Below are 24,170 nucleotides of genomic sequence, written 5' to 3'. Positions count from 1 at the left end.
AAAAATCAAGTATTGGTATTGAACTCAAAATTATGGTATAGTGACATCACTAGCTGTGAGGCATACATTTTTTAAGCCATGGTCTGTACTTTAACATTATCTTGCTTGCGTATATGCGACTGATCACTTTATTTAAAATATTCTGGACGCGATTTCACCAAAAATAGGCAATTTTGCACTTTGGCAGGTTTTGTGCTAACACAGTTTAAGCCGGGTTTACACTTTGCAATTTGTTTTTTTTCATCCGTTTTATGCAAAAACACTGAAGCAACTGTGTGCATCCGCTTTGATCAGTTTTTCCATAGACTTTTTAATTAATGGAAATCAAAATGCATCTTTTTAGAGTACACAAAAAAAAGGGTCAACCACGTTTATGTGCGCTATGAAACAAAACAAAAAAGTCAGTATATGGAAAGACAGCAATAATTGTACCCCCCAATTTATAAAATGGGGGGAGGCGATTTAAACTTTGGTGATTGAGTATAAAAATTTTACTACACACTAATTGGGGACTTCTATGGGCAATGCACTGATTGCTTATAGAAAATCAATGCAGTACACGTGTACTACATTGATCTATGTAATCTGTGCTTCATTACTAGGGGCTGCTGAAGCCTCTAGTAAACTGCTGAGCTGGGATCAGCATCATTACGTCGCTGAGGCCCAACAACTATGTTGGATCACCTCCTAAAGACAACCCTTTTTTAGCCACAAGTGGGGGGGAACACTGCATTTCTCAATATATAGCAAAACACACATAGCTCTATTATATGTGCCTCTTGTAGTCCCTATTTAGCATGTGACTGGAGATGTCATGAGTTTCTTTCTCCTCCGTGCAGGGTAAGGTCTGTAGGAGTTTTCTGCATAGTGGGATGCGGGATGTGATTGTTGCACCCAGCTTCCTCTATCTGGCACTGATCTCAGACTGGTGCCCAGAAAAAAGGGAAAAATGCAGAGCTATAATTTGCTGCACTGTTCCCCCAGTGATTGCTGCACAGTGAGAGCGATCTTAGATTGTTAGGCCGCTCTGACTGGACTATAAGACAGGCCCTTTTAGTCCAAAAATAGGCATTACCTGCTAAAAAGGTCAGTTTAATAAGCAGAAAAAAATTTCCACATTAGGATAAGACAAAGACTAAAGTTTAATGGAGGATGGCTTGACAAACATATCAAATGCATGAGTTAAAGGACACATTTTAGTTTATGAATTATAAGAAAATATGCCTAGAGAACAGAAGTTATTTTACCAAATATAGTAAATGCAAATGTGAATATACATATTGATCACAAACCAGAATGTGACCCAAACGACCACTTGTTTAGACAGTTTATACACAGCATTTTCCTGCAGTTTCATATCTATAGATCACAAAATGCTTTTACATCAGCTGAATTGTAGACTAAGGCCTAGATTTAACAATCAGACAAAAATGCGTAGACCATAGGTGTAAAAACTCAGGGCCTCCAGCAATTACAAAACTACAATTCCCATCATGCCTGGACAGTCAAAGCAGTAGCTTTGGCTGTCCAAACATGGGAATTGTAGTTTTGCAACAGCTGGAGGGCCTCCATTTGACATCTGCGGTGTAGACCAAAATCAATCACAGCTAAAAATTAGCTATGATTGCCATCTGTGAGACAAAAATAGACGTCTCCTAGACAAATCTGGGCCCCAGAGCTGAGCCCCAACCCCCATAAACATTTAGTAACTAATCTAAAATGAATACAAACCAATTGAGCGCTTTTGTCTGTTAAACCAGCACTTCAGGGTTCACCTGCCAGTCGACCAAAAAAAAGGTCTCAATTTATAATTATAACCCATATGTCGCTAGCCTCTCCTTATACAGGAGGGAAGTTACTACAGCTTGTATCAGTATCATCATGCAAACATAACACACTGTGTATGGAAAATGCACTCTTCTGGTCAAGTTTGCATATTTAAACTTTAGCTTTCCTTAAAAGCTGCAGGAGAAAAACAGAACTGAAGAGTAGAAGAAACTTGTAAAGAAAAGGGGAGGCAGGGCTTAGACATCTAAGGGCAAGAAAAAAAATATCTTACAAAAGATGATGTACCTATATATGTACTTTGAGCCAATGCATTCATCTCAAAGCATTTGAAGCCATATTGATGAACAAAGTGAAATGTTACCGAATGCTTTGACTTTCCTGGCACATGCTAGTATGGGCTACATTTTAAATTGTTCTACAGGATGTGCGGTACTCAGACATAATACTATGAAAGTGGGAGGGAGTTTAATAGCTGGCACTTCTCCCAGTGTTTATAGTACAACATCACAGTTGAGAAACCCAATACCTAATAACCACAATGTAAAAAACTAACCTTATCCTGCATCACCGTTCCTATGCATTTCCCTTTTGTGTGTGTTTGTCCTTCAAATAGGCAGAACATGGTTAACCATAAGATAGCCAAGAAGAAACAGAACTGTACTGGAGAAACTTCAAGAATACTTTTATGGTCCTTTAGCAATTGTTTTTGGTTTAGTCTCTTGTGGCTAGACAAGCAAGTGCCTCAATAGACACATCCATACCAAACTCTTCAGCATTTCAAAAAGTATCAAAAACATTAACTTGGATGTATGCCAACAGAAAAACATTCTATTATTCTCACTGTAAAAGATCCTAACCTAGTTTGATCAGCTGCTGTCTGATGGGTAACAAATTGTCATAACTGTAGCACATGAAGAGGGGGGAGAAAAGAAAAAAATAATCACATTTCTATGAATAAAACCGACACCAGCCAAACTAATGGCCACTGGATTTGTGACTGTTCCAAGACCGCGATCTTGACTTTGACCGTGACCTTGACTCTGAATGAGACTGAGACTTTGATCTTTCGCGCTCTTCTTTTCTGGACTCTCTGCTTGCTTTGTATTTGCCATCTGCTTTAGATCTGGACTGAGATCTTGATCCAGATCGTCGTTGCTCTTTCCTATCTTCTCTTGGCTGGGATTTGGATTGGGATCTAGTGTTCGATCTGGATTGTGATCTTTGCCGACGATTGAATCTAGAGGGGAAAAAAAAAGTGTAAAAGGATTAACACTACTCTGGCAACTTTTCCTTAAACAAATACAAGAGAAAAGTTGTCAAGTGTTTAGTCATCAAGCGCTACAAAAACAATGCCACTTTCTTTGCGATAGCACCACTCTTTTCTTCAGTTTGGGTGTAGGTTTTGCAACTTAGTTCCATCAAAGTGAATGGAGCTTAATTGCAAACCACACATGAATTGGAGACGAGCGGTGCTGTCTCTGGAAGAAAGTGGCCATGTTTTTGTAGCGCTGGACAACCCTTTTAAGACTGCTCAAATTAAGGTCTCCTAATATCAGCAGGGCGGGCTGGATCAGTGCACTGAGGGCGCCTAATTAGTATAGAAAATAAACTGCTAATATCACAGAAAATATGCAGCTGAGAATTTGTTAGGTACTTAACCTCTTAAGGACATATGACGTCATATGTCCCTAGGAGGTGTTCAGAGCGGGGCCGCACGGCGACCCTGCTCTGAACCGCCGCGATCCCGGGTGCCGCGTGTAGCCCAAGACCGCGGCTATTAGCCGGCACGGTCCGATCGCCGTGCCCGCTAATGAGGTAATCGGAGGCAGCTGTCAAAGTTAACAGCTGCCTCAGATTACCGGATGCAGCCATTCCCTGGTGTCTAGTGGGGGAGATTGCTCCTCCGGGGAGCGACCTCAGTTTGTGGTGCCGGCCTGGGTCCGTTCCAAGATGGCGCCAACCCAGGCACGGCACTAGTTTGTTTTCGGCTGCAGCAGCCGAAAGCAAACGAGTGCCGATCTCATTGACCTTTGCTGTATAAGTATACAGCAAAGATCTCAATGAGAGATCAAAGTGTATATACTAGAAGTCTAGTATATGTGTAAAAAAAAAAAAAAAAAAAAGTTATTAGTAAAAAGCCCCCTCCCTAATAAAAGTTTGAATCACCCCTTTTTCCCCATATTTTAAATAAAAGTAAATAAATTATCATGTTTGCTATCGCCGCGTGTGTAATCGCCTGAACTATTAATCACATTCCTGATCTCGCACGGTAAACGGCCTAAGCACAAAAAAAATCCCAAAGTGCAAAATTGCGCATTTTTGGTCGCATCAAATCCAGAAACTTTTTTTTTATAAAAAGCGATTAAAAAGTCGTATATGCACAATCAAGGTACCGATAGAAAGCAAGCATCATGGCGCAAAAAATGACACCTCACACAGCCCCATAGACCAAGGGATAAAAGCGCTATAAGCCTGGGAATGGAGCAATTTTAAGGAACATATATTTGTTACCAATGGTTTGAATTTACCGGCCATCAGATAAAAGAAAAGTTATACATGTTATATATCGTTTTAATCACACTACTTGAGGAACATATATAACATGTCAGTTTTACCCCCGGGCGAATGGTGCAAAAACAAATACCCCCCAAATGAAAGAAATGCATTTTTTTTTTTTAAATTTCACCACACTTAGAATTTTTTTCCTTGCTTCGTAGTGTACTTTATGCAAAAATTCAGCGTGTCATTGCAAAGTACAATTAGTGACGCAAAAAATAAGGGCTCATGTGGGTTTCTAGGTGTGATGAGCGGCTCCCCCCTGCGCCCGGCTACTACTCCCATCACCTGCTCATACAATAACCAGATGATGGGAGCAGTATATAGTCTGGATCGGCAGCCAGCGGGCTTACTGTGATATCCTAATGTACTGACTGAATACATTTATGCAATACTTTGGGGAGCAAGGACACTTGCTCCCTAAAGTATTCCATAGATGTATTCATTCAATAAAGCATACGGTACACTACATTACTTTACATAGAAATCCATAGAAACAATAAAGTCCCATAGACTTCTACATATAGGAGCGTCCCCTGCTGGACACCCCATAGGAATTACACCTTTTGTCGTGACGTCACTGGATTTGAGAGAATTCTAACACTTCTTCATCTACTAAATTAAGGGAAATAGCCCTATATGTGCATTTCCCATAATTAACGTACATTAGAAATTTGTATAACTTTCCGTAAGTAATAACATATCAAAAATTAATTTTGGCCGGACTTCTCCTTTAATCTAAGAATTTCTTCTCAGAAGTATCTCCTTAGTCAGATCCTCCTATGTAGATTCCCTCAGAAAATATTTATATTGGGAGCAGAGAATCTTTCTAAACTAACTTGGGTTGGTTTCAAAGCAGTAACCACACAGGCAACATCTGACATTCAGGACACAGGAATTGAGGGCTGCACAATTTTGTCATTTATGATTAACCAAGCTTCCTATAAATCAAAACATTTCCTCTCCCTCCAGCCCAAACTAGCTCTGAATGCACTGTCCTGCCAATACTTGTTTTGTATCGTTTATACTTCCTACAGCATGTTTGGTGCAAGTGTGCTCCTTGTCGCTCCTCCCCAGGTGCTGGAAACCAGATAGATCCAGTCCTGGGAAACTGGGAGAAGTTTCCCGAGACGGGATCCATCTTTTCCTCGCACCTGGGGAGGAGCAGCACAGAGCAGACTTTAACCCCTTGCCTCCTCAGCCTGTTTTGGCCTTCATGAACAGGGTTTATTTTTCAAACCTGACCTGTCTCTTTTTGTAGTGATAACTCTGCAACGCTTTTAACCATCACGGTTATTCTGGCATTGTTTTTGCATGACTAGTCTTCCTTATGTTCATGGTAAAATTTTTGTTGATACATTAAATTTTTTGTAAAAGGGGAAAACATTTGTGCAAAAATTTGAAAAGTTTATATTCAAAGTTCTTTCTAAAAAAGATAGTCATGCCACATGAACTAATTATTAAAGGGGTTGTCCGGCGATAAAAAATTATTCACAGAATAACACACATTACAAAGTTATACAACTAGCTCTGAATGCCGCGTCATCAGCCGCTCAGCCGCGATTGGCTGAGCACAGTTATGCTCAGCCAATCGCGGCTGAGCTTCGGATGACGCTGCAGAGGGCGGCCGGCACTCGGGAAGATCCGCCGGCCTCCCGAAGAAGACGTCACTGCTGAGGATCGGAGACCGTGGTCGGCACGTGACAGGTAATGTATAGCGCACCACACTTCCGGGTACACGGGTGGGGGTGGTGGGACACGGGGAAGGGGGCCATTCACAGACATAACATACATTACAAAGTTGTATAACTTTACAAAGTTGTATAACTTTGTAATGTGTGTTATTCTGTGAATAATTTTTTATCGCCGGACAACCCCTTTAATGCAACATCTACAACATGTCTGCTTATGTATATATCATTTGGTGAAGGTTTTTTTTTCCTTTTAGGATGTTAGAGGGCTTTGAAATTTTGAAACGATTTTTCAAATTTTCTGGAAAATTTAAAATTCTGATTTTATTAGGGACCAGTTAAGTTCTGAAGTGGATTTGTGGGGCCTGTATGTTAGATACCCCCACAAATCCCTCCACAGTAAAAACTGCACCCCTCAAAGGATTCAAAGCAACATTTCATACATTAACCCTTTAGGTGTTTCACAGAAGCCGATCACAGCTAGGGACAGAGAGGTGAGGCAGGTAAAGCTTGACGTCTGGGGACATCATGAGGCAGAAATGCACTGCCTTTCATGATGTCCCGGAGGTCCTATTGAGGGAAAGCCCCGCAGACTGATGAGCAGAATGCTGGTAGGAACGAAGCGATTCACTTCATTACTTACTGTAAATTCTCTCATCTCTACTTCATCGTAGGGTTTATCAAATTCATTTTTTCAAATATATTTACTTAGTAATGTCTCCTCCTCCTGATATGCTGCCCTTTCCCTCCCATTGTTGACAGCTGATGGTCTGTTACCAACCACCACTGGCTGGCGACTGTATAGCTATATAGATATTTCCAAGTACAAATGTGCTTATAATTGCCCTATCCTGACTCCTATCTTTCATTCTATAGGGCTCATTTTTTGCACCATGAACTGTCATTTTTATTTTTATTATCAGTAATCCTTTTGCATATATCTGACTTTATTGATCACCTCTCTGTTTTCTGGGATGTGATCTGACGGGAAGTCAGCGAATTTGTACTATGGCTATATGCCATTTACAGTGTGAGATCCTCAGGTTGCACTGACAACAGATTGGCTCAGAAGAAAAATGCATCACCAATGTTGAGCAGCAGTGCTATTTAAATGCTCTTGTTCTTGACATTATTGTATGTCAAGTTGTGTGTCACCAATAGTGTGGACTCCACTCAGCATGCTTCACTCCCCAAGACTCCCCCCCCCCCCTTCCCCAATTTCACAGCTGTGTCATCAGAATTCTCACCTGCCATGATGTGAACGGCTTCTGCTACGGTGTGGTCTCTCAGCCCGCCTGAAAAATACACAGTAAAAAAAAAAAAAATTAACTATTGCAGTACACTTTAGAATCACCACATCAAGCAAAATAAAATCTACTTACCCTCTGGGACTATAAGATCTTTCATAATTCTGTTCGAAAGAACGGCTCCTAGACCTTCTCCTTTCATAACTGCGACTTCTAGACCGTCTGTTGTATCTGTCATAATCATCATAACGTGAAGAGCCGTATGAGCTCCTTCCTTCTTTGGCCTTCATTTGATTCGGTGCTGTGAAATAGAAATGGGAATTAAAAGCAATTGATGCTCAAGGTGTTTAGGGGAATAACCAAATACAATTTAAGGGCATTTATTCTTCTGGATGTGTGACTGACTATTACATTTCTGGTATTTATACAGATATTGTACAAGCCAATATATCCAAGTCAGTTGACAGGCAATAGGGCTCACCATCAGTAGAATGGTGAAATTTAGAAGAGTAAAGCTTTATTGCTTGCCATTGCCAACAATGCTGGTTATTCTCAGTGTAGTTTTGACAAATGCAACCCCAATATGTGCAAACAAGGAGAAAATAATTTTTACCGAAATCCTAATTACAAGACCCCCTTTTGAGTCAGCATTTTAAAAACTAAAATATATGTAGCTCATTAGTCCTAGTGATTGGGTCTAAAGCCGTAATTCAGAGCACACCTGTGTGCATGGGACTGTGCTTTTTAGCTTTCACGTATCATCTGCGGAAATAAAAGAATGTGTATCATCTACCTATAGCATTTTTGTCATAAGACTATTGGGTACTAGATAAAAAAAAAAAAAAAAAAATATTATAAATTATATATATATAATATATATATATATATATATATATATATATATATATATATATATATATATATATATATATATATATATATATATATATATATATATATATATATATATACACACACACACACACACACACACACACACACATAATATATAAATTATATTTTTTCCTGTCATGGGCAATTCTAGAATTGGCCATCACTACGGATAAAAGCTACCAAGCACATCTCAGACTTCATTTTAAAATGCTCCATGATAAAAGCGTGAACCAGATTTCTTGCTATGTAACAATTCAAGCTTTTATAGACAACTTTGTAAATACTCACTTTTTCGATCTCCTTGAGCAAACTGAATTTCAATCTGGCGTCCACAAATCCACCTTCGGTCTAAGTTATGCAAGGCATCTTCTGCATCGCGAACATCTTCAAACGTGCTAGCAGTTAAGGTACTTTACAATTGCATATATAAAAGAACAGCTCATGGTACAGCAGGTTAAACAGTAAGTGGCATCTTGATTCTTGTGTTGAAGACTTTAAACCTAAATCAAGCTACTATAAAAAGTGGTATTCCAACTGCATCTTAAAGGAGACCTGTCACCCCCGTGCCGACCCCATCTGGCTCCCAGAGCTGGTCCCGGGACGGAGATATCCCGGTCAGAAGCCGGCGCGCGCTGTGGAGATAAGTCCGGCCTCATCTCTGCAGCGCGTGCACGGCTCCATTCATTCTCTATGGACGCCGGACCTATCTCCACAGCGCGTGCCGGCTTCTGACCGGAATATCTCAGTCCCGGGACTGGCTCAGAGACTCGGCGAGATGAGGTCTGTATAAGGGGATTAGGTCCTCTTTAAAAAGGAAAGTTTTGACGCCTCTTCTTAAAACGCCAAGTCCATCCTTTATCATTACTGAAATGGTAGTTCTGACAAAATATTGTACAATAGGATACTAATACTTTAAATACTTTACTATAGGAAGTTCAACACGTTTACATCAACGAAAATTTTTTTACTACAGTAACTTCAAGTCCTCCTGGTGGACTTTTATTATCACATATGTACTGCATTAATCCATGAGGTCAGTGCTCGATTAGTATGGGCTGCCGTAACCCAGAGCAATGGAGTGCCGAGCTGAGATTAGCCTTATGGTGGCACTGACTGACACCTTAACAGATGATGTTAAGTTGTTAAAGAGAATCTCTAACTGCAATTCACACTCCAAACTGCTGGTACTGTTAGGTACCTGTTAGATCAAAAACATTGTACCAGAGAATAAAAAGCCTTTTTCTACATTCTGGAAGGTATATATGAAAGGTACCAAATCTTTTCCAAGCTCAAGTGCAGCAAACAGTAGCATCTCTAAGCACATCCTAACCAATTAAAACTTTTGACAAGTCTGACATGTCAAAAGGATTTTGAAACAGTGACACTAAAGAAGTCTGATGAAATCCAAAACTAGAGTCAGCAGGAGGTGGAGGAACATGTATACTTCCCAGTCCATGTGCTTTTATAGCACTGCGTCACCAGGCTCCCAGACCCCCACCAGATGTCATTTTCTCACGGCTTCAGGATATGTCACAACCCGGCAGAAAGAGTGCAAACTAGCCCGCTCAGCCAGGTTGTGATGGGGGTGGTGGGGGACCAGTAAGCATACTTTGTTATGTTTCCCCCCACCCTCTGCCTGAACTGAATTTTTTTTCTGCTGGATTTCTCCAATAAATGGAGTTAGGCTGCAGAACCAAAAGTATACTAGCACATAGGATAAAAGCTAAGCAATCTTATCCACAATCCAGCACAGCCCTGCTTCAACCAATGTAGACAAACAAGTGGGGATCATATGTGTAGCGACAGTGGTCAAAACCCTACGGTGACTACCACCAGGCTCAGGCTGAAGCACTGGAGGCAGCCGACCCACCCTTATTGGGAAGAAACCCCAGCCCTTCCATGACGTGAATCCATTAGAATCAATGGAACCCTATCATAGAGGGACGGGGTTTCCTCCCACTAAGGGTGGGTCGGCCGCCTCCAGTGCTTCAGCCTGAGCCTTGTGGTACAGTCACTTAAAAAAAAAAAAAAAAAAAACTTAAATTACTTACGGTAATTGTTTTTCTTTGAGCCCATGACAGCACCCCTGGAGAGCGTCCATCCCCCTTCTCATGAGACAGGAAACAGCCGCCAGGCAATCAATCAATCAATCAAGCTTTAAAAGGAGCCGTATCCACCCCTTACACCAGTTCGTTCCACAAGTATCCTGGATTCTAGAAGATATAAACAGAGCTCTGCTCTCCAGCAGAGAAAAATAGCTCCCCTCAGCGGAGAGTTTACTTCCCACCTAAGACGGTAGAAGCAACTAGAAAAAATTTTTTTCTACATTCATTGAGAACTGAATGAATAATCTTATCTCACATGTTTAATGATAATACAAAAAACCCTCTAATACACCCGTGCAAAAATTCTTTTTTTTTTTTATTTTTTTTTTTATAAAGGGTGGGTATTTTAGAGGGGTGCTGTCATGGGCTCAAAGAAAAACAATTACCGTAAGTAATTTAAGTTTTCCCTTCTCGCCCTATGACAGCACCCCTGGAGACTAGACTAGGCTAAATTAGGGGGGGGACTACTGCCTGCAGGACTTTTCTCCCGAAAGAGAGATCCTCAGTACCTGGCAACTGTAATCTGTAATGCCTGAAAAATGTGTGAGGTGAGCTCCAAGTAGCTGCTCTACATATCTGCGGGATAGATGCCGCTGCCCTCTCTGCCCAGGAAGTGGAGACTGCTCTAGTTGTATGGGCACCAAATCCTGTAGGAGGAACCATTTTAGCAGAGGTATAGGCTAGGGAAATAGCATCTTTAATCCATCTGGCTACAGTTTTCGCGGAAGCTGACTGGCCCCTATTTTTGCCTGCAAAAAGGATTAGTAATTGCTGAGACTTCCTCCATTCCTTTGTCTTTTCTAGATACCTGATAAGGCACCTTCTAACATCTAATGCATGAAATTTCCTTTCTCCATCGTTTTTAGGCTCAGGACAAAAAGATGGTAAAAACACCTCCTGAGAGCGATGAAAATCAGTCACTACTTTAGGTAAAAAAGCTGGGTCTGGTGACAGGACAACTCTATCTGAAAGAATGTTCATGTAGGGTTTATTAATGGATAAGGCTGATAGCAATTACTACGGCTAGACGAGTAGGGGAACTAACAAAAAGGCCAATTTTAAGGTTAAGATCTTATCTGATAGTTCATCTAATGGCTCAAAAGGTGATACTGACAGGGCTGTCAAAACGATGTTCAAGTCCCATGGTGGAGTCCTAGGCGTAATCGTGGGCCTAAGTCTGCCTATAGCTTTAATAAACCGCCTAATCCATGGGTGGTCTGCAATTTTGTGATCAAATAAGGCGCTAAGGGCAGATATCTGTACTTTTAATGTGCTAGGTTTTAACCCTAAGTCAAGACCCTTCTGCAGAAACTCCAGAATTTTGGGAATATCTGGGGGTATTAACACGTTTACCGGGACACCCATAAATCTACAAAAGGCTTTCCAAGTCCTCAGATATATTTGTGAAGTTACTTTCTTTCTGCTAGCCAACAAGGTATTAATAACTGAATCTGATAGACCCCGATCCAGCATCAGTCGCCTCTCAATAGCCAGGCCGTCAGATGAAGATTTTGCGATGATGGATGAAGAACCGGTCCCTGAGATAGAAGATCCGGAACCTCCGGAAGGACCCACGGCCTGGCTACCGAGAGTTTCCTGAGCCAAGAAAACCATACCCTCCTTGGCCAGAAGGGTGCCACTACTATAACTAGTGCCTTGTCTTGACGTATTTTCCTCAGCATCCTCGGAATCATCCGAATGGGAGGAAAAGCATAGAGCAGGCCCTTGCTCCAATCCTGAACAAAGGCATCCACTCCCGACGGAAGATCCCTGGGGTTGAGGGAATAAAATCTCTCTACCCTCCTGTTGTCCCTGGTAGCGAACAGATCTATTAGAGGGACTCCCCACATGGTCGTGATCTGCTGAAATACTGCTGGACTGAGAACCCACTCCCCCTGGTTGAGTGATACTCTGCTCAGGAAGTCGGCCGTTATGTTGTCCGTTCCTTTGAGATGAAGGGCCGATATGGAAGCTACATGACTCTCTATCAGCCTGAAGATGAAATGGGATACTCTCATCAGCTGAGCTGACCTGGTTCCCCCTTGATGGTTCAGGTATGCCACTACTGTAGAGTTGTCTGTTAGAATGCGGACATGTTTGTTCGTGATCATGTGGAGACAACGTGATAGAGTGTAAAGGACTGCCCTTAATTCCCTGAGATTCTGAGGGTCCTGACACTCCGAGCTGTTCCATTTCCCCTGTAGGAGTAGGGATTCTGCATGAGCCCCCCACCCCGTGGGGCTGGCGTCTGTCGTGATTTGAAATATATCTTTTTTCTCCCAGGGAATGCCTACCGTCAGGTTTTTTCGCGTCACCCACCACTGTAGGGACCTTAGTACTGGGGGGGATAGTGCAAAAGTCTTGTCCAGCGACTCTCTCTGTCTGTCTGTCCCAGGTGTCTAAAATCTGTGCCTGTAGAGTCCGGGAATGGTACTGTGCCCAAGCTACTGCTGGAATGGCTGACGTCATGAGTCCCAGGACTGACATGGCCTGTCTTAGGGAACAGGAACCCCGGGTTAAAAGATCTTTTACTCTTGTTATGATCAGGTCCACTTTTTGGGGAGGAAGGAAAGAACGTTGAACCAAAGAATCTAGCCTTATCCCCAAAAAGGAGCAAATCTGGTTTGGGCGCAGGCAGGACTTCTCCAGATTTACCTCCAGACCTAGTCGGGAGAAGATGTTCTGGACTGACAGGCAATGCTGGGAGACTACCTTCTCTGATGGTCCTACTATCAGAAAGTCGTCTAAGTATGGTATTATGACAATGTCCTGTTCCCTGACATGAGCCATGACTTCCGCTATCAGCTTTGTAAATACTCTGGGTGCTTGGCACAAACCGAAGGGGAGAGCTTTGTATTGATAATGGTGAATCCCCCCTTCCATGCGAATTGCCACTCTCAACAGATTCTGGTGGTCCGGGTGAATGGGGAGATGGTAATATGCATCTCGAAGGTCCAGAGTGCACATGTAGCAATTCTGCGACAGGTTCAGGATGGCCGACTGAATAGTCTCCATCCTGAATTTCTCGTAGCAGAGGTGCCGGTTCAGGTCCTTCAGGTTTATAATTGTGCGAAACGCCCCATTGGGTTTCCTTACCAGGAACAGGGTTGAGTAAAACCCCGACCCCTGTTCCGAACTGGGAACCCGAACCAGCACCTCTTTCTGGAGAAGAGAAAGGACTTCTGATTCTAAAGCTGTCTGTTTCTCTGTATGTCGGCTTAAATCTGTTATAATAAAACGATGACCTGGGGGAGACAGAATTTTTAGTTTTAATCCATGCTTTATTGACTCCTTCACCCATTTGCTTGAGGTTATCAACTCCCATTGCCGAGAGAATCGCCTCAGGCGTCCCCCCACAGGCCCCCTGGCGTCATTTTTTATCATCTTTCTTGGAGGTGTTAATTTTGGAGAACAAATAACCCCTCCCTTTACCAGGGGCTTTCCAATTTCTCTGCTTTGGGTAAGATGTTTGAGCCCCCCCCCTTCCCTTGCCATGAAAGGGCCTCTTGGGGGGAGGAGGAACCGAGGGGAACTTTCGTTTACGGTCCGAGGCTCTCTCTAATATAGAATCCAGCGCCGGACCAAACAACAATTCTCCTTGGCATGGAAGGGCACACAATTTAGATTTAGAGGTAGCTTCCCCCTTCCAATCTTTTACCCAAATAGCTCTACGAGCTGAGTTGGAGACCGCTGTAGCTCTCGCGGCTAATCTAAGGGTATCTGCCGAGGCGTCAGTCATGAAATCGACTGCTCCAAAAATAGTTGGGAAGGCTTTAAGAAGATCTTCCCTGGGCGTACCCTCTCTGATATTGGACTCTAATTCCTCTAACCAGAGCTTTACGGATCTACCAACTGAAGTACTGGCTACCATGGGCTTAAATATAGCTGCAGCCGCCTCCCAATCTTTCCTAAGAAAACTATCTGCCCTCCTATCCATGGGATCCTTCAATGTGCCCGTATCTTCAAAAGGCAGAGCCCCTTGATTTCTTGTTATCTTAGAAACCGGAGGGTCAATCATAGGGGCTCTATCCCATCTTTCCGTCTCGGTTTCGTCAAAGGGATATTTGCGCTTCATAGCCCTTGGAACAAAAAACTTTTTATCTGGTTTTTTCCATTCTCTTTCAATAAGATCTTTCATAGTCTGATGTATTGGAAAAACTTTCTTCCTCCTAGGAGCCAGACTTTCAAACATCTTATCTTGGATAGATAAAGTCTCTTTAGATTCCTCCAAATTCATTGTGGCTCTAACCGCCTTAACTAGGGATTCTACTTTTTCTACAGGAAATAACGGTTTGCCTGATAATTCATCTGATGAATTATCTGATGATACCTGACATTCCCCCTCTTCCTCTGGATCAGATTCCAGCGTAATAACGGGACTAGAAGAGTGGGATACAGACAATTCGGTTCTGGATGTAGAGGCTGAAGAAGCCGAGGTAGAGGCTGTGGTAGAGGCAGCTGACCTCTCCTTGGGTATAGCTTTTGTAACTTCATCTCTAATCAAACCCCTGCAAGTGCAAGCGAGATAACTTTTTAGGGAACCGTTGGACCAGCATAATACACATCAAAAAATAAAGAAGCAGATAAACCTCACTTAATGCTTTTCATAAAGGAAGGAGACTCTTCTTCCATAACTTTAGAAAGACACACATTGCATAGGGATTTAGAATAAGAGGAATGTAGTTTCTTATGACACATCAGACATTCCTTTCTACTTTTTCCTTTCTTAGAAGAATCCTATAGTAGACAAAAAAACAACCTTCAGGAAAAAACAAACACAGGAAATTCATTTGGGGTACAACCCCTCTCACCACCATGCGAACCTCTGCCTGGGATTCCTGTGTCTCAGTGTGTTCAGCTTCTTCCTCCATGATGAAGCTGAAGAAGCTGTAGCCGCAGTAGTGGGAAGCACCTCCACCTGCTAGTATGCTGGTCCAGAAGCTGGCTGGGTTCCTGTTCCGATTAGCACACACTTGGCAAGCCACACTCCCGCCTAAATTCGTAGAGGAGGACCGCCCCCCTCTCCCTCTCACCAATCGGTGGCGAGCTGCCGAACACTGCCGACAGCGGACCGCCCCTCCGAGCCCCTGATAGCGCCCCTGCTTCAGGTGGGTGACTTGATCCTCCCTCCAAGCCCCGGAGCCCCCTGCGCAGCCCTGCCCCCGTCCCCGCCGGCGCCCGTAGTACGCACGGCGCGAACCGGAAGTCCCTGCGCACCTAGGGCGCCCACCGGAAGTAGGCCGCATCACATGGCCTCGTGACGTCACCACGCCGACGCGGGCACGCACGTACGTACGTACGCCCGCGTCCGCCGGAAGACGCCGCTGCCATGAACGACCGGATCCTTCCTGCAGGTCCGGGACCCGGCGAAAAGGAACTCACCCTGGCCGGAGGTAGAGGGGAATCCAAGCAAACCGGAGGGGAACCAGGAGGACCGCAGACTGACCAGGTGGCTCTTTTCTGGTAAGAGACTTACACCGGTAGGGTAACCCGGGCTATCAATCTTTAGGAACCGGGCGCCCACAGCTTCACTTGATCCTGGCGACTTCTGGGAAGGTGCAGAGGAGCTGCACCCTCCACTATCCTTCTTCTCAGAAGACAGGAAACAGAACTGGTGTAAGGGGTGGATACGGCTCCTTTTAAAGCTTGATTGATTGCCTGGCGGCTGTTTCCTGTCTCATGAGAAGGGGGATGGACGCTCTCCAGGGGTGCTGTCATAGGGCGAGAAGGGAAAAAAACTGTTGTACTAAGTGCTGTGGCATAAAACTGCAGCATTGGGTTGTTTATAGGTGGTTTATCTTGCCAATTATTTTCTTTGTATTGATTGTAATCTAATTTTGTACATTATGGGGGCTGAGCTATTTAAGCAGCATTATGTCACTGTCATAACTTTCAAAATCTAAAACAGTAGATGTAAAATAAAAAATGTAAATTGCAAACTTGCTTTAAAGGAGAAGTCCGGCAAAATTTTTTTATTGAAGTATTGTATTGACGCCCAAAAGTTATACAAATCACCAATATACACTTATTACGGGAAATGCTTATAATGCTTATAAAGTGCTTTTTTCCTGGAACTTACTACTTCATCAAGGCTTCACTTTCTGGATAAAATGGTGACGTCACGACCAAACTCCTAGAGCTGTGTGGGCTGTGGCAGCTGGAGAGGAGGATGGCAGAGGGACACAGGGCACTGGAGGGACACTGAGCATCCCCCTGTCATCATCCATTCCAGCAGCCACAGCCCCCACAGCTCTGGGAGTCGGGTCGTGATATCACCATTTTATCCAGGAAGTGAAGCCTTAATGCAGTAGTAAGTGCAGGGAAAAAGCACTTTATAAGCATTTCCCATAATAAGTGTATTTTGGTAATTTGTATAAAACTTTTTGGGGGGCAATACAATACTTTAATAAAAATTTTCGCCGGACTTCTCCTTTAAGTTATCATGGAAAACAGCACTTTAGATTTTTTTGTTTCAAAGAGACTAAACACAAACACAGGAAGTCCTGTGTTTCCCAGGTCACCTGCACTCACAGAGAAGGCAGTCATGTGACTGATGGACACATCGAGCTGTGACATTCTTATGGCCAGACTTTGTGTCTTTCAACCAGCACAAGACTGGACCTGGATTTCTGGTTAAAGGACAACTTCGGCCAATCAGGGCTGAGCAAGCTGGAAGCCATGTGATGCGCTCCAGCCAATGAAAAGGCTGCTGGTGCCCATGTGCACCAGCAGCCTTTTCTCTCCCATTCACTCTCAATGAAGACGCCGAAGAGGAAGAAGACCCGGACCGCCCCCCAGCTCTGACGTAACCCGTCACCAGATGCCGCCCGGGAGAAGAGGACCGTGACGACCGTAATAGGTAATGTATACATTCTTTAACTTCCGGGGTGGGGGGGGGGGTCGGGAGTCGGAAAGTGGGGGAAGGGGGCCAGACCGGGTATTTAACCACATTACAAAGTTATAAAACTTTGTAATGTGTGTTAAATAAGCCAAAAACAATTTTCGCCGCAGTTGTCCTTTAAGTATAGATTTTTTTACAGCATGCTTAAAAAGAAAAAAAAAAGAAAAAAAAAAAAAAAAAAAAGACACTGATGAATGTAAATAATTGATATCTTGCTTTATATCACATTTACTGTTCATTTAGATTTTGAACGTTATAATGACAAGTACACTTTAAAGATATGCTTTATAGAAAGCCCAATGGACCACTGGCAACAATAGAAAGGTCCTGTTTCATTCAGCTTCTGGGTGTGCCCAGTGACCTTTATAGAAGTCATTCTACAGGCAAGTGAGCAACAGCTATTGTGTGTACTTCTATTCTCTAATATATAGCTGTCAGCTTTTCAAGGAATAAACTCATTTAGACACTGACTAGATTGAAGTGAAATTGGTATGTACCAAAGATACAAGGAATGTATCCATGTCGGTTGATAAGGAGGGCCCTGTTTAGGTCTAGTGGCCAAAATGAAAAACGTCAAAACTTCAGGATTTTAAAGTTATAGCAAAAAAAACAAAACAAAAAAAAAAAAATTTAAATGGGTCATTTTCTGATCGTGAAGTGACTGTGGCACTCTTACGACTGCTGAGGCCCCTTTGTACAGCTGATCTGTGGGTGTCAAATTAGACTTTTGCAAAGAAGGACATGAATGCGAGCCTGTAGCACACTGTGGGACGAAGCTTATGTTTGGCAGTACAGTTGCTGACACATCCATGTGACACAGCAAGTTAAGTGCAAAAGTCCTGTTCACCAGAAAAGTGCTTCTGCACATAACCCATGTAATGCCATGCCAGATGCGAAGCAGTTTTTAGCTTACAAAAATATGTCACTTCTCCTGCTCTCCGTTTGGGTTTGTAGCTCAGATCTACTAAGGCTGAATTGTAATGCCACACAACCTGACAGGTTAGGTGCTGCTTTGACAGTAAAGTAGCCATTTTCTGTAATCTTAGAAAAAACACTTTAAAGGGGTTGTCCGGCGATAAAAAATTATTCACAGAATAACACACATTACAAAGTTATACAACTTTGTAATGTATGTTATGTCTGTGAATGGCCCCCTTCCCCGTGTCCCACCACCCCCACCCGTGTACCCGGAAGTGTGGTGCGCTATACATTACCTGTCACGTGCCGACCACGGTCTCCGATCCTCAGCAGTGACGTCTTCTTCGGGAGGCCAGCGGATCTTCCCGAGTGCCGGCCGCCCTCTGCAGCGTCATCCGAAGCTCAGCCGCGATTGGCTGAGCATAACTGTGCTCAGCCAATCGCGGCTGAGCAGCTGATGACGTGGCCGCGTCATCAGCCGCTCAGCCGCGATTGGCTGAGCACAGTTATGCTCAGCCAATCGCGGCTGAGCTTCGGATGACGCTGCAGAGGGTTGCCGGCACTCGGGAAGATCCGCCGGCCTCCCGAAGAAGACGTCACTGCTGACGATCGGAGACCGTGGACGACACGATATGCGGTGAGTATAATGCACCACACTTCCGGGTCTAGCGTGGGTGGGGGGAAACACGGGGAAGGGGGCCATTCACAGACATAACATACATTACAAAGTTGTATAACTTTGTAATGTGTGTTATTCTGTGAATAATTTTTTATCGCCGGACAACCCCTTTAAGTATCTCTTAAGGGTCACAGCTATTTCTGAAAATGCAGATCACATTTTAATTGGATCTACTTCAAGTTATTTTAAGAGACCAGGTTATAATAAGGTCAATCTTTTAAAAAGCTATGCCAAGATACTCACCTTAAGTCAGACATGCACACAAGGCAAAGATTTCAATTTTTTTTTTTTCAACTTCAGTAAGGTTCCTTGTCTTCATTTTAAATTCCACAAACTCAGACTAACAACTATACCAAAAAACACGGAACTCCACATAAAGCCATTATCTCACCCATAGTTAATTGGTTGCATTTTTAAAGTTTTTATATTAGTAAAAAATGATCAACGAAGGGAACATTGGCAAGGAAAACACTAGCATGTTCCCATAAAGAAATTAAAAAACATCAAATCTGCAGGGTCAGGGCAAAGGGGAGAGGGGAAAAAACTGGAACACAACCCAAGTTTTCAAAATCAGTCATCTGAAAACCATTGTTAAAACAGAAGGTATTTCAACAGGGACTTCTAACAGAACAAACCCAAAAAGTTTAAGTATCACGGTTCCTTATTCTAACCTTGCCTATGAATAAAATTTGCACTTATGATATTGCTAATGCGGTCAAATGTGACTTCTAAGCTTAAAATGTAAAAAGGATACCGATAACACCTCATCTAGGTAGATTGTTGGTGGTTAAAAAGGCAACCAGTCAAAACCTACGGCCTACAGAAACCCAATGTCAAACCACGTACTTACACAAGATTGTAAACACGTCTTTGTTTGCCAGGATACATCATCAAAACTCCTGTAATCTTGACAATCATTCATTCAACTTTATCTTGACCTTTTATTTCTAAGAGCTTGTCAGTAGGACTTGTCATGAGGTGCTTGACAATTAATAGATGCTTCTATCTTTAACTTTGAAAAATTATTTTCCTGAATTAAATCGAAGCTTTGACCATATTTTGGCTTCTTCTTGCAGCTTTTCTTTTCCCACTTTCCCTTTAAATCTTCAAGCCTGATCATTAAGATGTCTTTGCTTTGTCTACTTTGTCTCTACTCTAAAGGTTCTTTCATGCTTTCTCTGTGGTTCGCCTTTACTGTACAGCTTTAAACTCTGAGGTAATAACAGAGGACAGCAGAATTAATGGACAGTACTGAAATATCTCCATCCCCACACAGATGCCAAAAAGAATGCAGTGAACAATGTTAATGACACTAGACCCCTATTATAAATGAAATACTAGATTTCATAAATGATCAACAATTAACATAAATGACATTATCTCATGTGAATTAACCGCAACAAAGTGAAATACCACAGAATGCTGCAGAATTACTTTGCTATGCATGTGCCGTATAGCGAGCAATACAAAAAAAAATATGATCACAGCAAAGCAATTCTCACATGCTGTTACCTCACACTATCTTCCAAACGTCATATTTCCTCATCAAGCAGCTGGAGGAAGAAAGGATATTGAACATAAGCGAATCCTCTTGGGCGGCGTGTGTAGAAATCAAGAGGGACATATACATCAACGATAGGACCATAGCGACCAAATTCTCTGCGTAGATCTTCAGACCTAAAACATAAGCAAAAATTTATCTGGCTCTATTTTGCATATGATAGATACAATTTGATTAACACTACAAAACTATGATAAATACGGCAGGGAAAAACCAAAACCACCAGAGTTATGAGTGCGAATCCTTTGCAGTGTTTCAGTAATGGTAGCACACACTACCCTCCAACATTGGTTCCAGCTGTGGTCTGTGGCTTTCACAGCATGTGGGAAGTTGCGTTGTGATAACGGCTGGAGACCACTTCTCATACAACCTCTAAGCGCTGACCAACTGCAGTCTTATTCAGACGAATAAATCATTAGAAAAATTGTTATTGCGATAGTTTTTAGGATCGCTTAGGCCCATCTCACACATAGGGTGAATCCTTGAAAGACTGTTTACACGAAGCGATCTGCAAATTTTTAGCGAACGACCAACGACTATTTGAGAACACATTGAAAGATCACAACAAACAATTGATCGTTCGCTGTGTTTACATGAGCCGATTATCGCTCAAATGTGATTGTTATTGCGAAAATTCGAACGATAATTGTTCCTTGTAAACAGCATTAACCCCTAAAATCACATGGAAATTAATTTTTTGTCCATTTGCGGCACTCTATACTAATGCCCAAGGAAACACTACATGGGGTGCTGGAAGCACACAATGGTATTCACAGTTTGTTATACAAAAGGTTTGCAGGCACTCCTAATGCCCGTAACCCAGCCCCCCGAGTTTTGACAATATCACGACAAGGGGGAAACACCAACCCGGCTGATGGACTGCATGCTCAGCAAATCACTGACTGTAGAGGCTTCCCGCCAGTCAGTGACTGGCTGACCGGCCAGTCCATGAGTTGGGTCGTGACGTTGGCCGGGATGTCGTCCCAGAGCAGCAATCAAGCACTGGAGAGGCGAACTGTGAAGTTTTATTATTTACCCTGGGCATAGCTTCCACAGGCTCACTTGCTGCAGCCAATCAGCTTATGTTAAAAAAAAAAAAAAAAAAAAAAAAGCTTGAAAGGGAATACAGCATCAGAAAATAACCTATTCTTTAAATCAGGGATGGGGAACTAAGGTTCTGTAGCTATTGAAAAACTACTATTCCCAATTCTACAACAGGGAATTGTAGTTTTTCAACAGCGGGAGGGCAGAAGGTTCCCCATCCCTGTTTTAAATCAATGTGTTATATTAAAGGAACAGTCTGAGAAAAGAGATTTTTTTCAAAACTGCCCGGGGAAGGGGGAGTATTGAGAGGGCACCCGGCATGTGACGTTCCAGGTTTACTTAGCCAGTCAGTGGCTGTAACAGAGTCCCACTTCTGTCACTGACTGGCTGAGCGGGCCTGGAACCTCACATCCCAGGACCCCTCTCAATCCAGGATGCAGCAGGGGACCAAAGGTGCAGTACGCAGCTCCCAGCAATGAAGTCCAGAAAGCGCATTTTAGTTTTTTATCCTCCCCGCTACTTTCCAAAAAGTCCCCCCCCCAAAGAATCTTTGGTTATTTTACTAGTGTACCATCTATCAAGATTTCATTCTCACCACTAGTAGGTCTTTTTTAAAGTGACTACCACCAGGCCAAAGCACTAGAGGCAGGCCGACCCACCCCCAGTGGAAAGAAACCCCAGCGCCTCAATAACGTGACTACATTAGAATCAATAGAACCCTAGCATAGAGGGGCGGGGGTTTCCTCCCAGTGGGGGTGGGTCGGCCCACCTCCAGTGCTTCAGCCTGGGCCAGGTGGTACAGTCACTTTAAATAAAAGCTAGTACCTGGTTATAAGCAACTAATATATATGAATGTCCAAATATTGACATTGCTATATGTATATAACTTAAAGGGGTTATCCAGCGCTACAGAAACATGGGCACTTTCTTCCAGAGACAGCACCGCTCTCTCGGGTGCAGTTTTTGCTGCTCAGCTCCATTGAAGTGAATGGAGCTTAATTGCAAACCACACCTGAACTGGAGACAAGAGTCGCGTTGTCTCTGAAATAAAGGGGCCATGTTTTTGTAGTGCTGGATAACCCCTTTAACCACAGGTTCTCTTACACAGCTGCACTCCTATATACAGTCCCACTGTGTAAGAAATATATAATCCCTCTCCTTGCAGTGAGCTTGGCCCTCATTCACACACAAGCCACTTGTCCAGGGATGTGCATGCCCCCTGTACACTCCCACCAGTGAATGCAAACAAAGCCCAAGCTGGGGCCATGTATACACAGCACACTACAACGGGTCAGGTGTACATCTACTCCAGCATCTGTCCCTGGAGCGGTGTGTTTTACCAGGTTACATGACACCAGGCTGCAGGGGCGGCCATCATGAAGTAACAGCCATGCAGTACAGTTATACATGAGCGGGAATAACTAGCCCAGCATTGTGAACGCAATCCTATAGGAGGGAAAGCAGCGATCTGATTGGCTGCCTCCGATCACCTGCTCGCCATAGCCGGGGCCCAGCCACGCCGCGTCTCACATGGAAACCAGATTATAGAAAAACAAAGCGCAGCGCTGAGGTGCGAGTATACAGATACAACACCACACGCAGGATACAGCGCCGCACTACAGCCCCACCACCTCGCCGGCGCCGTTAGCCAACGGTTATCCCCGGCCATACCCCTCCGCCCCTCACACAGGACTCCACAAGCCGCGCAACAACGGCTCCACTTACCGGATGTCGTCCGCCACATTCCGGACGAAAAGCGACGTGTTGGGAGGACGGAGATACCTAGACATGACTGACTTGTGAGGGGAGGGAAACAAACCGCGCAGGGAACACGCTACAACCAGCTCACGAATACAATGGCGGCTCCGGCGCCTGCTCGATCCTAAGCCAAATGAGATCTCGCGATGGTTCCCGGAGGGGCGGGGCGCTGCCTGAAGGTGTTGGCGGCAATATTGGCGCGCGAAAGCGGACCGGAAGTTGTGATATTACTCGCGCTCCGGCTGCCTTTGTGTGGCCGCCATGATGAATGAAACCGCAATAGCAGATAGTGACTGAAAAGTTCACGAGGCTATTTGTAAAATAAGTGTTACACGTCAGTGATCAAACATGGAGGGGGGATTTATCATCTGTGACATCTTATATTTACTCTGTACTTTCCTGTCAGGACCTAGTGCTTTAGTTACCATGAAGTCTCATGTGGCTTCCTAGCTGAGGTCTTCCTGCAAAGCTTCGGGATCTGCATTATTCTGAGTGTTCCTATGTGTGGTCGGGGCTGGAGTGGCTTTTGCGCAAAAAAAAAAATCATGGATGAAACTTAAGGGTACGTTCACACTTACAGGATCCGCAGCAAATCTGCAGCAGATTTGATGCTGTGTTCAGTTATTTAAATGAAATCTGCTGCGGATTCGGTAAGTGTGAACGTACCCTAAGAGAATAAAGACAATTCCGTATTTTCCATTGTTAAAGCTGGCCCCCATATCCAGGACAACGCCTAAAGAAGAGAGTCTGTGTATAACAATGTAATCCATGAGCTTTGTAATACAACCTACTATGCAAATGCATAACCTGTCCATGGTGAATAATAGCCTGGCATCCTATCTATATAACACCCCTCTCTGATCTGACTTCTTGCTGCTATATAACCTTGTGTTATGCTATGTGCTACGAATTTTTAGCAAACGACCAGCGACAATTTGAGAACATGTTGAAGGTTCACAATGAGCGATTTCTCGCTCGTCGCTTGATCGTTCACTGTGTTTACACAGAACGATTATCACTCAAATGCG

At 43.5% G+C, this 24,170-nt stretch overlaps 1 protein-coding gene across 2 annotated transcripts; it reads right to left on the bottom strand.

Annotated features, from left to right (window-relative positions):
- Nucleotides 1-1,118: 1,118 nt before the first annotated feature.
- Nucleotides 1,119-23,290, bottom strand: SRSF10 (serine and arginine rich splicing factor 10). 2 transcript variants are annotated; one of them, XM_069971287.1, is made up of 6 exons: nucleotides 22,875-22,979; nucleotides 20,352-20,456; nucleotides 8,465-8,568; nucleotides 7,418-7,583; nucleotides 7,283-7,330; nucleotides 1,119-3,025 (listed from the first exon to the last, which is right to left on the bottom strand). In XM_069971287.1, the coding sequence occupies exons 1-6, from the start codon at nucleotides 22,883-22,885 to the stop codon at nucleotides 2,764-2,766; spliced, it is 696 nt and encodes a 231-aa protein (XP_069827388.1). In that variant the 5' UTR covers nucleotides 22,886-22,979; the 3' UTR covers nucleotides 1,119-2,763. The 2 variants fall into 2 exon arrangements, with proteins under 2 accessions (XP_069827388.1, XP_069827387.1); XM_069971286.1 differs by lacking the exon at nucleotides 22,875-22,979 and adding an exon at nucleotides 23,110-23,290 and having other exon boundaries at nucleotides 1,120-3,025.
- Between the last annotated feature and the right edge of the window lie 880 nt (nucleotides 23,291-24,170).

This window comes from Dendropsophus ebraccatus, chromosome 5 (assembly GCF_027789765.1).
Source record: "Dendropsophus ebraccatus isolate aDenEbr1 chromosome 5, aDenEbr1.pat, whole genome shotgun sequence".
Classification (NCBI taxonomy): domain Eukaryota; kingdom Metazoa; phylum Chordata; class Amphibia; order Anura; family Hylidae; genus Dendropsophus; species Dendropsophus ebraccatus.
This window is presented reverse-complemented; position numbering and strand designations above follow the sequence as displayed.